At 61.4% G+C, this 14,633-nt stretch overlaps 1 protein-coding gene across 1 annotated transcript in view; it reads right to left on the bottom strand.

Moving 5' to 3' along the window:
* The window catches only part of ADAM11 (ADAM metallopeptidase domain 11), a 45,141-nt gene that overhangs the window by 17,116 nt on the left and 13,392 nt on the right, over positions 1-14,633 (bottom strand). The window contains exons 3-11 of the mRNA XM_067556243.1: positions 9,578-9,654; positions 8,555-8,621; positions 5,921-6,006; positions 5,548-5,614; positions 3,325-3,391; positions 1,555-1,622; positions 1,116-1,190; positions 883-954; positions 507-673 (exon numbers count right to left, since the gene is read on the bottom strand). Coding sequence (XP_067412344.1) covers positions 507-673; positions 883-954; positions 1,116-1,190; positions 1,555-1,622; positions 3,325-3,391; positions 5,548-5,614; positions 5,921-6,006; positions 8,555-8,621; positions 9,578-9,654 — 746 coding nt within the window. The remainder of the gene's footprint in view (positions 1-506; positions 674-882; positions 955-1,115; positions 1,191-1,554; positions 1,623-3,324; positions 3,392-5,547; positions 5,615-5,920; positions 6,007-8,554; positions 8,622-9,577; positions 9,655-14,633) is intronic.

Below are 14,633 nucleotides of genomic sequence, written 5' to 3'. Positions count from 1 at the left end.
CCTCCATATAGGCCAGACCTCCCAACTTGGTAAGACAAACTTGTATTCGCACACTCCCACTTTCTGTGCCAAGCCCATTAAAGAAAATCTGAAATATGATCGGGCCCAGGGTCAGTCCTTGAGGAACTCCACTAGCAGCCTCCCTCCAGCCTGACAGTTCACCTTCCAGTCTGACCTGCTCTAGTCTCCCCTTTAACCAGTTCCTTACTCACCTTTCCATACTCCTATTCATCCCCATCCTCTCCAAGTTAAGTAATAATTTCCTGTGTGGGACTATATGAAATGCTTTACTGAAATCCAGGTAGATTCAATCTACTGCATGTCCTCAGTTTCCCCGTCTATAAAAGGGGGATAATGACCCTGCCCTACCTCATGGAAGACTGTGAGGGTTAGTTAAAATAGGAAAGTCCTACAGGAGCCTTTCCCAGCATGGGCTGCTGTAGGGGGCAGGGCAGGAGCGCCGGGTGTGGGGGCGAGGAGGGCAGTATAGCCATCCCAGCTCTCACGAGAAGAGGTGGACGGCGTCGCTCTGCTCCGGCAGTGCTTCCCTCCGGTATCTCATGAACTCGCTCAGCGTCTGCAGCGAATCCTCCTCCACGTGGATCTTGTCCTCGGAGGCCCACGTTTCCATGGCCACCAGCACGATGCGCGTGTTCAGCTGCTCCTTGTAGATCTGCAATGGCAGAGGAAGGAGGCCGGGCAGCTCAATCTCAGCAGCCTTTGCGACCTCCGCAGGCGCCCGTGACATGAGGGCTGTGCATGGCCCTCCCCCAGGCACCCCTGCAATCTCAGCGGGGAAGGGTCCCTGCCCTGCCGCACTCGCCCCCCGTCCAGCAGCAGCCGAGGCAGCGAGCCGGACGTCCCAGCACAGCCAACACTCACCACATCAGCCAGGTTCACCACCGACTTGGCAAAGTTGCTGGTGAGGACCACAGACTGGCGCAGCTGTTCGAACTGGAAAAGAACATGGACAGGAAAGCAATGACGGGGGGCTCCCACCCCACCCGCCCCAGTGCCGCGGGCTGTCTTCTGAGCACAGCCGAGATCCCAGCTGCCCCCGGCCAGGCTGGGCCGGGCCGTTCCCTCTGCAGGACGGGGCCGCGGGCTGCACTCACCAGCTGATGGTCGTTGACCACCACCAGCTCGATGTACTTGCTCTCGCTGTGCACAGTGTGCTGGGCGCGCCGCACCTGGGGAAGGCAGAGAGAGCCAGGAGCAAGGCCAGCCCCTGCGGTGACGGCTCGGGCAGGAGGGGGATCACGGGGACACTTGCCCTGGGCCGCCCAGCCAGCCTCTTGCTGGGACTGAACAGCCTGTGGTTCCTGGCCAGTCTGGGCCCTGAACGCTGCCCCACCCCAGAGCCCTCAGCTCCCCCCGACCCCCACCCCAGAGCCATCTGCTCCCCTGCCCCCACATGAGCCCTCAGTTCCCCCCTGCCCCCACACGAGCTCTCAGCTCCCCCCACTCAACTCCCCCACCCCCAAGTGCTCAGCTCCCAGTCCCCACCCCACCCCTGAGTCTCCCCCTCGTCCCCCCCGCTGAGCCGAGCCCTACCTGCCGCCGCCTCCTCACTCGGGCCAGGGCGGCTGGGCCCTGGTGATTCCCTGCAGCAAAGAGGCAGCCTGGGGCAGAAGAGGAGTCGTGTTGGGTGGGGGGTGGAGCAATGGCGGGGCTGGCAGGCAGGGCCAAGGCAAGTGGTCCCAGGGTTGGATCCTCCAGCCAGGGGCGAAGGGGGCCAGTGCAAGGCAGGGGCGGCTGGAGGAAGCCCCAAGGCGGAGTGACCCAGGGTGGTGAATGTAGGAGAGTAAAGAGTTAAAAGCTGGACAAATGGTCAGCTCTAAGCTACAGGGAACGGGGTCAAGGCACCGGCAAACCTTGTTCCTGTTCATTGGGGTGAATTCTAGCTAGTCTGTTCTCGCTCGTCTTCTCCTCCCTTCCTGGCCAGCTGCGCCGGGGAGGAGGCTAACAAAGAACTATCGCCACTCCTGCACAAGGCCAGGGTGGGAAGAAGCATTATCTTCCTTCTCCCCCCGGCCTGCCTTCACTGCGAAGAACGTTCGTGTAAAATGGATAGGTGTTAGGGTGATGTGCCTGCCCTCTGCATGGCAATCCTGTAACACCAAAGGACACGTCCTTGTGTTCATCATGCAGTTGTTAATGTTCATTGTATAGGGGTCACTGTAACCAAATCCGGGGCTATGGGGAGTTGCTGGCAGTGGATACATTTACAGACTGTTATGAATACAAAAATGGTAAAGTAACCCCTCGTTGCTCACTCGCGGCGTCGAGGTGAATCGAGCAGGCAATAAAGGTTCCGTCTCCGCAATCCACCCCGGGACAACCTGTCTGGTTATTTCTAACAGTGACGTGGGATTTTTTGTAATGGTTTGTAGGAATCCCACGTGCGCCTCGGTCGGGGACACAGCTGGGAAAAGGTCTGCTCTCCGGGAAGACTATGAGACATCAGTGGGGGGGTTGCTCTAGTCTCAGGACGTGCTAAGAGACATAGGTGTGCGTGTGGGGGGGTCACCTAGTGTCTGAGCAGACTGACCGGTCCTTAAAAAGGACTGGCCGAGACCAACCAAGATCAATGGAAAATCCAAATCAACAGTGGCAAAACCAGCCACTGAGACTCAGCACCCCCCGCCCGCGGGAGCGGCTTTTCCTGCCTCTCCACAGAGACCCCAGCTCCGGGCAAGGCCTGGGAGGTGGGGGGGACAAAGTGTGGGCTTTGGAAGGAGCCGGGGCTCTCTCCCCTGGGAACTGACTAAGGAAGGAAGCCAGAGAGAAAGGGCCTGAAAAGGGAGGTCGCTACAGCTGGGCTGGGCTGTGAGCTGGACGATGCTTTAACCGTCATTTCTCTGGGCTCCCCTAGCACTAGCCTGTGTCCAGCTAACTAACACACCCAGCCGCGCTGCTGGCTGCTGCTGTAAACACTCGCTGAGATGCATCCATCCCTGCAGAGTGGGCAAGTCCCTAACCAGGGCTCCATCTGAGCACGGGGAGAAGCAGGAGGGCCGGCCCCCAGAGGGCCAGGCTCAGGAGGCGGGGAGCCTCGTGGCCTCCCCTGAAGGAAGAATGAGACTTGGGGCCTGGCACGCCGACGGGGATCTGTGACACAGGGGAGAAGGGAGCCAGCTGGCAGCATAGGCAGAGGGCGGGTCTCTCTGGGCAGCAAACCCTCCTGGGGGGAGCCCACAGAATGGAGTCCTGGGGGGGTGAAAGCAGCTTCTGTCGATCAGCTTCTTGCCAGCGTCTTGGCTCACGGGCCCCAACACAAGGGCCCTGGTGTCCTGGGGACGGGGACTCGCATGCACCACTTACCTGGCTCTGTGCACCCCTGAGCGGGGTGGGGAGCAGGCATGCGGTGGATCAGATGAGGCAGGGGCCCCTGGCAGGGAACAGAAGAGCAGGAAAGTCACAGGTGGCTTGTCCAGCTCCAGCATCCAGCCTGGGCCTGGCCTCCTTGGCAGGGTGGATTTGGGACAGGAGCCTCCTTGCCCTGGTTTCCTGAGTGGGTGGCGGGAGGGGCAGCGCTCCCCACGGGCGGGTGGGTGAACTCCAGTGTGCTGGCCACCCCCTACTGCGGTAAGTCCATCCAGCCCCCCGGAACTGGCCTGCATGGCAGGATTGTATTTACGGTGCCCACTGCTCCCTGGGGCCTGCGGTGCAGAACTGGGGACAGCTCCACCGGAGAACGGGGTTATTCTCCACTCTGGTGTGCTGCCCCGCCCCGCCCCGCCCCGCCCCAGAGGGGCTGCATGGCAGTGTGGCTGAGTGAGCCTTGAACACAACAGCTTCGGGATCCTTCCCAGTGAAAGAGGTGAGGAATGCTTCCCTGCCCGTTCTCCCCTGCCAGTGGCACCAAGGGAGCAGCTCTGGAGCTGGGACAATTGGGTCAGGTTTTCAGCAGAGCCTTTCAGAAAAAGTCCCTGATACTGAGCCAGCGTGAGCCAGGGAGCAGAGGAGCGAGACGCTTCCCAGGGCTCTGCCCATCTGACCGAGCAGCTGAGCAGAGGGCTGGAGCTCTGGGCTCTAAGGAGTCAGAGGAACAGGTAGCGCTGGGTGTAACAGCCCTGCCCCCCCACAGGGTCCCCGGGCTCCCCATGGGAACCCTGGGAGCGAGGGCTTCACCACCGGCCCAGGGACAGGACGTGTAGCAAGGTCTTTGCAGACTGTGCACGTCCCCGACACAACCCACACTGGGGTCGTGCATCCCTTCACACCAGCATCCCCTCCAGCCTAGGAACACAGTCCCAGTGCTGGCTCAACTGGGGCTGCCTCAGCCCAGGGACCACGGTCCCAGCCCCAGCCTGACAGAAGCTACCCAAGTCCAGGGACTGGGGTCCCAGCACCCAAGGATCAGGTCCTAGTGCCGGCCCAATGGCAGCTGTCCGGGTCCAGGGACTGGGGTCCCAGCACCCCAGTTCAGGTTCAGGGGTCCCAGCACCAAGGTCCATCATCCACGCCCAGAAGAAGACCCTGTGTTTCACCCCCTTGGCACTGCGCTGACACCAGGGGATCATTAATTGATGACTCCTGAAGCTGGAGGGGCCAGTTTCCTCGGGCTGGGCTAGCGGCAGGGCGGCAGGGATAGGATTTCAGCCCTGCCGTGCTGCCAGGCGGCTGGGTTACCGGCCTCGGGGAGCGAGGGGTGAGAGCAGGGGAAGGGTGGGGGGACCACAGCCAGGATCCTGCACAGGCCTGGCGGCTGGAGGGGCTGCCCCTCATGGCAGACACCGCTACCCCACCCACCGGTGCCTGAGGGCCTCATGGAGCCCACGGGGGCTCTCGTCCCTACAGCCCTTGAGAGCCCATCCTGCGGGGATGGCATGGGGCTGGGGAAACTGAGGCAAGGATGGGGGAGGTGAGACACTCCATGGCCTAAGGGAGCGTGGGGGAGGGGGAGGCTAAGGACTGGATGGGGAATAGACGGAGACGTCACTGGAATCTCCTTCCATTTGCTGCCATGGCAACCACGGGAAAGGAGGCGCTTTGGCAAATACCTCGGACTGCCTCCACCGCAGGGTTTTGGATTTAAATGGGCCAGTGCAGGTGACACAGCACTGGGGTCCGAGTGCCCAGAACTGCCGGGTGCCAGTGTCTGAGTGCCCAGAACTGCCCGGCACCGGGGTCTGAGTGCCCAGAACTGCCGGGTGCCAGGGTCTGAGCATCTGCATCTGAGTGCCCAGAACCTAGCGCCAGTGTCCGAGTGCCCAGGACTGCCCAGCACCAGCATCCGAGTGCCCAGGACTGCCCAGCACCAGTGTCCGAGTGCCCAGGACTGCCCAGCACCGGCGTCCGAGTGCCCAGGACTGCCCAGCACCAGCATCCGAGTGCCCAGGACTGCCCAGCACCAGCGTCTGAGTGCCCAGAACTTGGCACTGGTGTCTGAGCCCCAGGAAGGCTGGGCTTGGTCCACTTGCTGGTGGCTGGCAGTGCTGTGACCCTGGGCCTCCCCTTCACCTCCCCTTCACCTCCCTGGGAATCGGAGCCGGGCGAGCAGGAACCCAAGTAGGCAGCGATGGAATTCCAGCCCACCCTTACCTGCCAAGCCTCGGCTGCCGTGCGGGGCTCGATGAGGTATGTGTCCCGCCCGTCAGAGAAGACACCGCTGCAGGGAAAGCAGACACTCCTTCGTCACAGATGGACCCGCTCCCCTGCCCCCCAGCACCACTGGGCAGCGAGGGACCTGGCAACCCCGCTGCCCTCAGCGTTCCTGAAGAGAACCGCCCACGCCCACGCCCTGCACACAGAGTCAATGCAAGGCAGCGCCCTGGATTGCCCGGCAGGGCAGGACCATGACACCCACCCTCACCCGAATCCCCCTTGGGATCCCTGCAAGAGCGCTCCCCCGGGGCCGCTCTGTCCCTGCAGGGCTCCATGCACGCCCGCCCCCAGACCCCACGGTGGTACTCACTGCAGACCGCCGCAGCTGGACAGAGCTGCAAAGGACCTCGCCGCCCCTCGCAGTTTGCCCTGATAGTAACAGTGCTCCCCCGCTCCCTGCAACAGAGCAAGGGCCAAGGAGAGCCATCAGCCACCCGCCCTTCCCAAGGGCTCGCCCCACAGCAGGGAAGGAGCGTGGGCTGGTGGCTGGTGGAGCAGATTGAGAGCCAAGCCTCCCGGGTTCTTGTCCCAGCTCTGGGAGGGAGCACAGGCTAGTGGAGAAGAACAGAAGACTCAGAGTCAGGGCTTGTGGATGCTATTCCTGGCTTTGACCTTGGGCGAGTCCATGCCTCAGTTCCCCCATCTGGAACACGGGATAACAATTTGCAGTCACTTCGTGGCTGGGGTCTTATGTGTTTGCAAAGAGCCCCCTTCGCTGCACTGGTATTGGGGTCCCCCCGCACACCAGCTTGCTGGTTGCTATCAGACGTTTGCCCACCTCTGCTTGTACGGCAGGTGTGTGCCCCTGCGTGTGCAAAGGTGTGTCTCTATGCCTGTGGACAGCCCCATCTGCATGTGTGCCCAGCCGTGCTGTGTGTGTGTGTGTGGGGGGGATCTTTCATCCTCTGTGTGGCTGTTTGTCTGGTCTTCACATGTACCTGCCTGTATGCATGTCCTGGAGTGTGGGTCCTATGTCAATGTCCCTGGCCATTTATATATGGGCTTTACCCTACCTGCACGCCTGTCTGCGTGTGCATGCATGGCCTTGCACACGTGTTCGCCAGGAGGTGTGCATGCACCTGTCTGCATGTGCGTTGTGTGCACACTTAGTGCAATTGCATGTGTGCCGGGAGCTGTGCATGCCACACCTGCCTGCCCTTGCTGGCTGCACAGTGCTCTTCCCCTCCAAATGCCTGTGCACGTGTGTGCGGCCCAATCGCCACATGCTCGTGTGCGGCTGGGCGAGGGCTGACGCACAACCCGCAGCCTTCGGTTGGCTCCAAAATCCCCTTGCTCCAGTGTCTATTTATAGGAACCATCTCTGCACAGGTTACAGCGTCCCGGCCTTGGTCTTGGCTGGGGTTCCCTGGTCACCACGGCCCCAGCTGGCACAGAGGTCGGAGGACCTGAGGAGCGGCAGGGCCTGAGCAGGGCGGCAGGGAGGATCAGTGAGAGGGCGAGGGCAGAGGAGACCACGGCGGGGCAGGGCAGAGCAGGCAGCCTTGTGTGTTTCACAGTCCCTCGGCATTACTGCTGCTCCACTTCCAGGGCTGCCTGCTGCTGAGCGGCAGCGTGAAATCTGCGTGACAGGCGGGGTTGCCGGGGGAGAGACGCCAGGCTATTTATGGCAGACCCATTCATCTTTTTAACATGACAGCGCCTGCCACTGACTGAGCAGCTGCACCCACCCACTCCCCATCCCCCGCCCCTCCGCTGGCTGTCCTAGCAAGCTGCTGTCATTCTGCTTCCCTCCCGCATGCACTAAGGGGGCTCCCTGCCCCCCCTGGGCTGGGGACGTGTCCAGAGCATTAGGAGACGCCTGAGTGACACCCCCCAGACACATGCCCTCCTGGAACTTTGCAGCTCTGCTGATCTATTCTGGGGCAAAATCCAGATTCACCAGGACCCGCCCCTCTTGCTATCCTAGCCCTGGGCTCCCACACACACAGCTCCACCCGCGCCCCTCAGTCCTGCTCTCCTAAGCACAGACAGACACGCTGGGCCTGGGTCTGGGTTGAAGCCGCTCCACTGGCTGCACGTGTGCCCTGCCCAGTGTTGGCTGGCGCTGCTCCTCTGCTGAGCCGGGTGACTGTGGAGCTGCTGTCGGACTCGCTCACTCACCCCGGCCGCCCTGGCCCCGTCTCCACCTGTTATTGGCTTCGGGAGCTCTTTGGGGAGGCGTGTCTGGGCACCCAACACAGGGCCCCGATCCCCGACAGGTCCTCGGGCACCACCACTATAGGACACTGAAGATCCCAGAGCGAGCTGCTCTGCAGAGACGCTGCCCAGGCAGGCCAGAGCCTCCCCCAGGGGGGCACAGGCAGCGTGTGAACCTGCGAGGCACCAGGGCGGGGGGGCACTCACAGCCATTGACCCTTTGGGAGACGATGGGCCCATGAGCCAGACTGGGCCATGGTAGCTGGTGCTGGGGAGTTCACGTGGCATGAGTTAAGGGGGGCCCCAGGCCCTGCCCCTCCCGCACTGTGTCCCTCCCCCCCATCGCTCGGTCCCCCTCCTCTCTTCCACACTCCCCCTGCCCCCAGGTGGTGAGCGACAGCTCGGGGGGCTGGTGGGGAGGGACATGGTGGCAAGCGGGCTGAGTGGGGGCGGGGCCTGGGGCGGAGCACGTGTGGACGGTGGGCGGGGCCACGGGCAGACGAGGGGGGACAGGGAGCCGGCCTCCCCAAGAGGAAGCTTCACCCCACTGCCCACGGCCTGGGCCCCTTTTAAAATTGCCCCGTCGACGGGCCTGATTCACTTCGCCCCACAGGGCAGCCAGGACCCGCCCGCTCTCCTGAGCCGCGGCCAGCTCCCAGCACCGCATGGCAGGGCCCCCAGCCTCCTTTCGCCCTGCGGCTCCACGTCCGCCTCCCTGCAGAGCCTCTGCCCGGCAGCTCTGAGCATCGGCCTTGGCCCAGCAAACCGGGGGCTGCCTCCCACTCACCGGGCTGCGGCTGCTGTTCCCATCCGGGCCGACGTGCCGCTCCACGTAGTGTGAGGAGAGCAGGTGGCTGCCGGGGAAAGGAGGGGAGAGATGAGGAGCTGCCGCTGGCCAGGCCGGGGTACGAAGGCAGGAGGGTGATGTGGGGGCTCAGATTAATCGGGTCCCCGGTGGGCTGGGCTGGTGCCATCCATGTGTCCACTGAGGGAGGAGCCGCTGGTCATTTCCCCCGGTGACGGCACGGTCGGCCGCCCGCCCCTGGACCATGCCCCTCGCCTGCCCTGTCCCCTTTCGCTCCCGCACCCCTTGGGAAGACACACACACACACACACACACACACAGCACATTGTCCACGCTGCACCCGCTCCTCACTGGGGCCTTGCACTGGGGGGTCGCACGGGTCACTGGGAGGCACCTCACCGTGAGGGCAGGGTGGGGCTGGGCTGTCCCGGGTCTAGAGTCTGCCCGCCCCGGTAGAGGGTCACTCCACGGCCCAGAAACCCAGTCGCCAGCCCCTTGGGTCGATCGCCCCAGGTCCCGTTACACCAGGCTCTGGCGCTCGCCTCGCCCTGCTGACACCTGGGGCTGGGACGTCAGTACCAGCGCTGGGCGGGCCAAAGGGCTCCAGGAAATATTAAGGGGGCAGCTTTAACCCCATGCCGGAGCTGGGACCAGCCAGCACCGTACCGGGCACTCGGCGCACACCCGCCTCGCTCAGAGCGTCTCCTGCACACGTGCCCAGAGCCTCCCTCGCACACACAGCACACGTGCAACCGGGGGGCCAGGCTGATACCACAAGCCCATGTCCCCTCTGCAGCCATCACTAGATGGGGCCCATTGCGGGCTCCTGGGCTGAGACCCAGCAAACTCACACCCCACAGCTGCGGAGCCCCCCCGCTACAAGGGTCCCAGCACTGCCAGGCAGATCCCTGCTGGTGGAGCCGTCTCCCAGCCAGCCCGGCGGCAGCAGGCAGAGCTTCGCCTGCTCTCAGCCCGAGGGGCGCCCACACCCCCGGAAATACTTACTGGTTCAGCTCCAGGTCCAAGGTGAAGGCCAAGCCAAAGGCGTGAACGAGGAAGCTCACCTGAGCCAGGTGCACAAACTGCAAGAACCGGAGAGACCAAGAGTTAAAACACACCCTGTGCAGCACTGCAAGCCCCTGGCATGGCTCTCCCATCTCCACAGCCCCTGGCACTGCACCCCTGGCATGGCTCTCCCAGCGCCACAGCCCCTGTCACTGCACCCCCAGCACTGCAACCCCCCACACACGCAGTGCACTCCGCACAGTGTGCGCCCTGGCACTGCACATACAGCACTGCACCCCCTGGCATGGCTCTCCCAGCACCACAGCCCCTGGCACTGCACCCCCGGCACTGCACCCCCACAGTGCACCCCCGACACTGCACCTGCTGGCCCTGCACCCCCCGGCACTGCACCTCCACAATGCACCCCTGGCACTGCACCTGCTGGCATGGCTTTCCCAGCACCACAGCCCCTGGCACTGCACCCCCGGCACTGCACCCCCACAGGGCACCCCTGGCACTGCACCTGCTGGCCCTGCACCCCCCCCCCGTGCATCCCCACAATGCACCCCCGTCACTGCACCTGCTGGCCCTGCACCCCCAGCTCTGCACCCCCCACACACAGTGCACCCTGCACAGTGTGCTCCCTGGCTCTGCACACCCAGCACTGCAATCCCCTGGCACTGCAACCCCCCCCCAACAAAGCACCTCCAAGCATTGCAGTGCCCCACCCCAGCACTGCAACCCCGTCCTCCCCCAGCACTGTAACCCTCCCTGCAGGCAGGCGCTGAAGGGGGCATCGCTATTCCACAGCCCTCCCAGGGGCGATGAGAGGAGGCTCTGCTGGCACAAGGGCCTGGCTGGGTCAACCAGTTGGGAAGCTCACGGCTTCTCTCTCCAGCGCAAGCCCTGGCGGCGGGAGCCAGGCCCTAATGTGCTCACACATGCAGGCTGGTGTCGCTGCAGAGCCAGCAAGAGGCCCGCTCACTGCATGGCGGCACTGCGGCATTTCCTCTGGGTCGTTCTTGGGAAACGCCTGAGACTCCATGAGGCCAGTCCAGCATGGCTGGGCCACAACACAGCCACCGGCCCTAGGCTGCTGCACGCCCTGGACGGAGCCAAACCTATCCCAGGTCGGACAGCAGGAAAAGGGCAACAAAACACCACCACGTCTGCCTGGCAACACGGCAGTTTTCTCCCAGCCACCCTAAAAAGATTGTAAATGCCCAGGCCCCCAGTGCATGCCCCGACCTCGCCATGCAGTGCATGCCTAACTCCAGGGGCTCCGCTCCACCCCGGAAACACTGTCATGCCCTCCTCAGCGGGTCCCACCACCAGCTACGCGGCTCAGTGCTGGGCGCCCCGGCTCCACACTGGGCAACTCCGAAAGACGGGAGCTCTGGGACTGTCCGGTTTAAAGAGCGAAGTAGAGGGGCAGGGTAGAGGGACACAAGACAGTGAGTGGGACAGAACAGGGAGCTCAGGCTCAGCGTTCCACCCTGTCTGCAAACACCACAGGGACAGTCAATGAACCCGAAAGGCAACAGCACACAGCTAGTATGTGGGACTCACTGCCACAAGGTCTTGGTGAGGCTGAGAGCTTGGTGGGATTTGCCGTCTCTGTGGTTAATGAGCAAGTCTGACGTGGTAGCAGAGATCATCCCGTTCTCCTATAAGGGATATTGACCCTCCTGCTTCAGGGCATTTAACGCTGATCGAGCAGGAGGTAATTCTGCAGCTGCCCACTGGAGGACGGGTTCTCTTCCTGGAGCAGCTGGTGCTGGCCATGGCTGGAGACCGGCGGCTCCTGCACTAGACGGAGCCTGGACTCGTCCTGTCTGGTGATTCCCAAGTTCCTCAGAACAAATTCTAGCTCTTATGGGCTGAAGAAACGCCCCACAGGTGAGGTGCGCCGTAGTGCCTGAGTCTGCAGATGGCCTGACACCAGAGCTGTCCTCATGCAGTGCAGTGCAGGTTGGCCCTGGTGCCTTACTATCCCCACAGTGCAAGGGACAGCCCTGGCCCAGAGAGCTCTCAGGCCAGCTAGACAAGGCAGACAGAAGGTGGGGGAACAGAAGGTCCATTATCCCCATGTTACAGATGGGGAAACTGAGGCACAGAGCTGGCCAGGCTTTTCCAAAGCACCTCCATGTCTCAAAGTTAGCCTCTAGCAGAGCTGGGACCTGAACCTGGCTCTCCAGAGTCCCAAGCCAGCCCTCCCCTCCTGCCCCCAAAGCCTCTGCCCCCCAGAGCAGTGAGGCCTCATAGGACAGAGGGGAAAAGGGTTGTCCCAGGCACCCAGTGAGTCAGCCCCAGATATCAGGCTATGGGTCCGGGCGGGGGACGCTGGGGGAGCCTGGTGGGGCCAGAAGAATACAAGAACCAACCTGTGTCGGCCCCTGGGATGTTGTGCTGCAGCTAATGGGACAACTCTAGCTCCACAGCCAGAAGCCTTCCAGCAACTACAGCCTGATGTGCCCCGAGCCCGGCTGGTGCCCCCATCCTGACACGCCGCCCCACTCCACCCCGCTCTGGGCTCCCCCCCCCCGACCTGACCCCCCCACGCCTCAGCTACCCCCGCTCTGGGACAAGTGTCAGCTGTGCTGAGACACGATTTGCACGGCAGTGCATGTGGACGGTTTCTTGGTTTCCATCCTGCCAAGTCACTTGCTGCAAAGTCTCTCCTTCAGCACGTGAAGAACACACTGCCCCGGCGCGGTACCGATGTGCCCAGCTGCAGTGCCCCGACTCCCGATGTTACGAGGAGAACACGTCGTTCTGTGCAAGCTCTCGTACAGGAAGCAGCACCACAAGCACAGCATGTCACTGTCTCAAGCACGGGCACAATTTCCTTTTCGTTGGTGTGTGCAAAGGAAATAAACGAGCTGGATTTTTTCACTGTCTTGGAGAAATTGTACACGTTTGTCTCTGGATCAGCTGCACACGCTACATTAACGGCCATTCAGAAGGAAATAGATCCCAACAATAAAGTCTCAGCATTGAAGAAGCTCTGTGACACTGGATGGGCAGGCCAAGTTTCTGCTTGTAGTGCTGTGAAAAGACAATTTCATCCATTTTTGTGACACTCACCCTACTCCCCCCGGCTCTGGCAAGAGGGGACGGTAGCAGGTGCATGAGAGCTTAGGTCAGTATTTGACTTTACTGGCCTCCTTTGCATAGTCACAATTCTTCAACTGCTTAAAGTTACATCTGACGACCTGCAAGCAGCCAAGTGTGACTTGTCCCCGGCATGCTGATCAGTGCACTTCTGAACAGGAGCGATGCTGAAATGCGGAGTGACACCGTTACCAGAGCTTCAGAAAATGACTGAGAGCATCCTGAACTCTGGGGAGTCCACAGCTGTGTAAGAAAGTTGCTGAGGAACACATTTTGACAGATGTGTCGGCCCCTTTTCACTAAGGAAAGGTTACTTGCCCTGCGCAGGGACTGTAGTTCTTCCAGATGTGTGTCCCCAAAGGCTCCACTTCCAGTGTGCACACGCCTTTTGAGCCCTTGACTGGGGATGTCTAGCTAGCAGTGTCCGTTTGGCCTGCACACACGCCCTGTGTCTCCTCAGGCAGACACCGAGGCTAGAGAGGGGAGCATGGGCGAACCACCCTCAGTGCCTTTTCCAGCCAGGCATCCCTGAGGGAACAACTGAGGCAGAGGGGAAGGAGGGCAGGTCCGAGCACTCACAGGGACAGCGCACAGGGAAGTAACATTTCCTTCTTCTTCGAGTCCGGTCCCGCTGGGGACTCTGCTGCGGGCGACTCACAAGCGGTGCCGCAGAGGGCGGAACAGGGGCCAGAACTGCAAGCAGCACTGCAGAGCCAAGTGCCGCATCAGCTGGGAGGGCGGGGGCAGGGCGTCATGCTTTCAAAACATATGGCCTGACGTCCAAGGAGGGCTCCGCACAGCTCGCATCCTGGGGCATTCTTCCAAATGCAGCAGCTGTTGCCTGCGATCTGGCTGAATGTGCTCTCACCGCCTGAGGGGGCTGAGCCCCTGCGGATTCAGAACAGGGAGAGATACAACCCGCTGTCCATTTCGAAAGGCTTTGACCAGAGACCGGCGCCCCCAGAGATCTATCTGCGAAGGATACAGAGTCCAGGCAACCTCCTAGACTGCTGCGTCCTACCCAGACAGAAGGCCAACGCCCTTCTAAGGTCCAGGATAAGGAAACAGGATTCCTGCTGAGAACTACGAGGCTTTGGTAGATAAGATGCAACCTTTAGTAGGAATTTGGTAGGATGTGGTTGTAAAGATCTTATTGTTGAATAACATCATAAAGGGGCGAATCTGCCATCGAGACTCGTGTCTCTCCCACCCTACGAGCCAAAGTTATGGCAGCTAAGACGGGCTATCTGCATAGATAAACGAAGTAGGCAGCAGGTCGCCATTGGTTTGAAGGGGTCTCATAAGGCGATTGAGAACCAGGTTCCGATCCCACCGTGGGGTGCCCTATCTAATGTGAGGGAAGAGTTTATACAGACCCTTCGTAAATCTAGACAAAACTGACGGAGCAAAAACGGAGAATCCCTCACCTAGGGACTGAAAGGCTGAAGTGGCAGCTGCGTGTACCTTGACTGAGCTGATGGGAACCTAGATGTCTTCAGATCCAGCAGGCAAGCTAGGGTGAGGAACCAATTCCAGCCGGAGATTGCAACGACTGCACCAATGGTCGACTCTCTTCCATTTCTGCAGCTAAGTAATGTGGGGTGATGTTTTCCTATCGTTTAATTACACCTGCTGCATATCCGTACAGCAGGAAGTCTCGTTCCCTGAGAACCATCCAGGATCCAGGCTCTGAAGTGAAGTACCATCTGGTTTGGGTGACACATGCAACCCACATCCTGAGATCGGAGATGGGGGATGATTGGCAGCTGGACATAGAGCTGAAGCGGGTCAGGGTACTGAGTTTGCCCTGGCCAGGTAGGTACTATGAGAATAACTCTGGCCTTGTCCTGCCTGATCCGTTCATCACCCTTGGAAAGAGGGCGTTGGGGGAAAGGCATAGAACAGACTTTTCTTCCCCAGTAGAAAGGCGTCCCCCAGGAAG

This window comes from Emydura macquarii, unplaced genomic scaffold (assembly GCF_026122565.2).
Source record: "Emydura macquarii macquarii isolate MOO-44397 ecotype Brisbane River unplaced genomic scaffold, CSIRO-AGI_Emac_v2 contig_1692, whole genome shotgun sequence".
NCBI classification, from domain to species: Eukaryota; Metazoa; Chordata; order Testudines; family Chelidae; genus Emydura; species Emydura macquarii.
The sequence above is the reverse complement of the archived record's forward strand: the minus strand, read 5'-3'. Positions and strand labels throughout refer to the sequence as shown.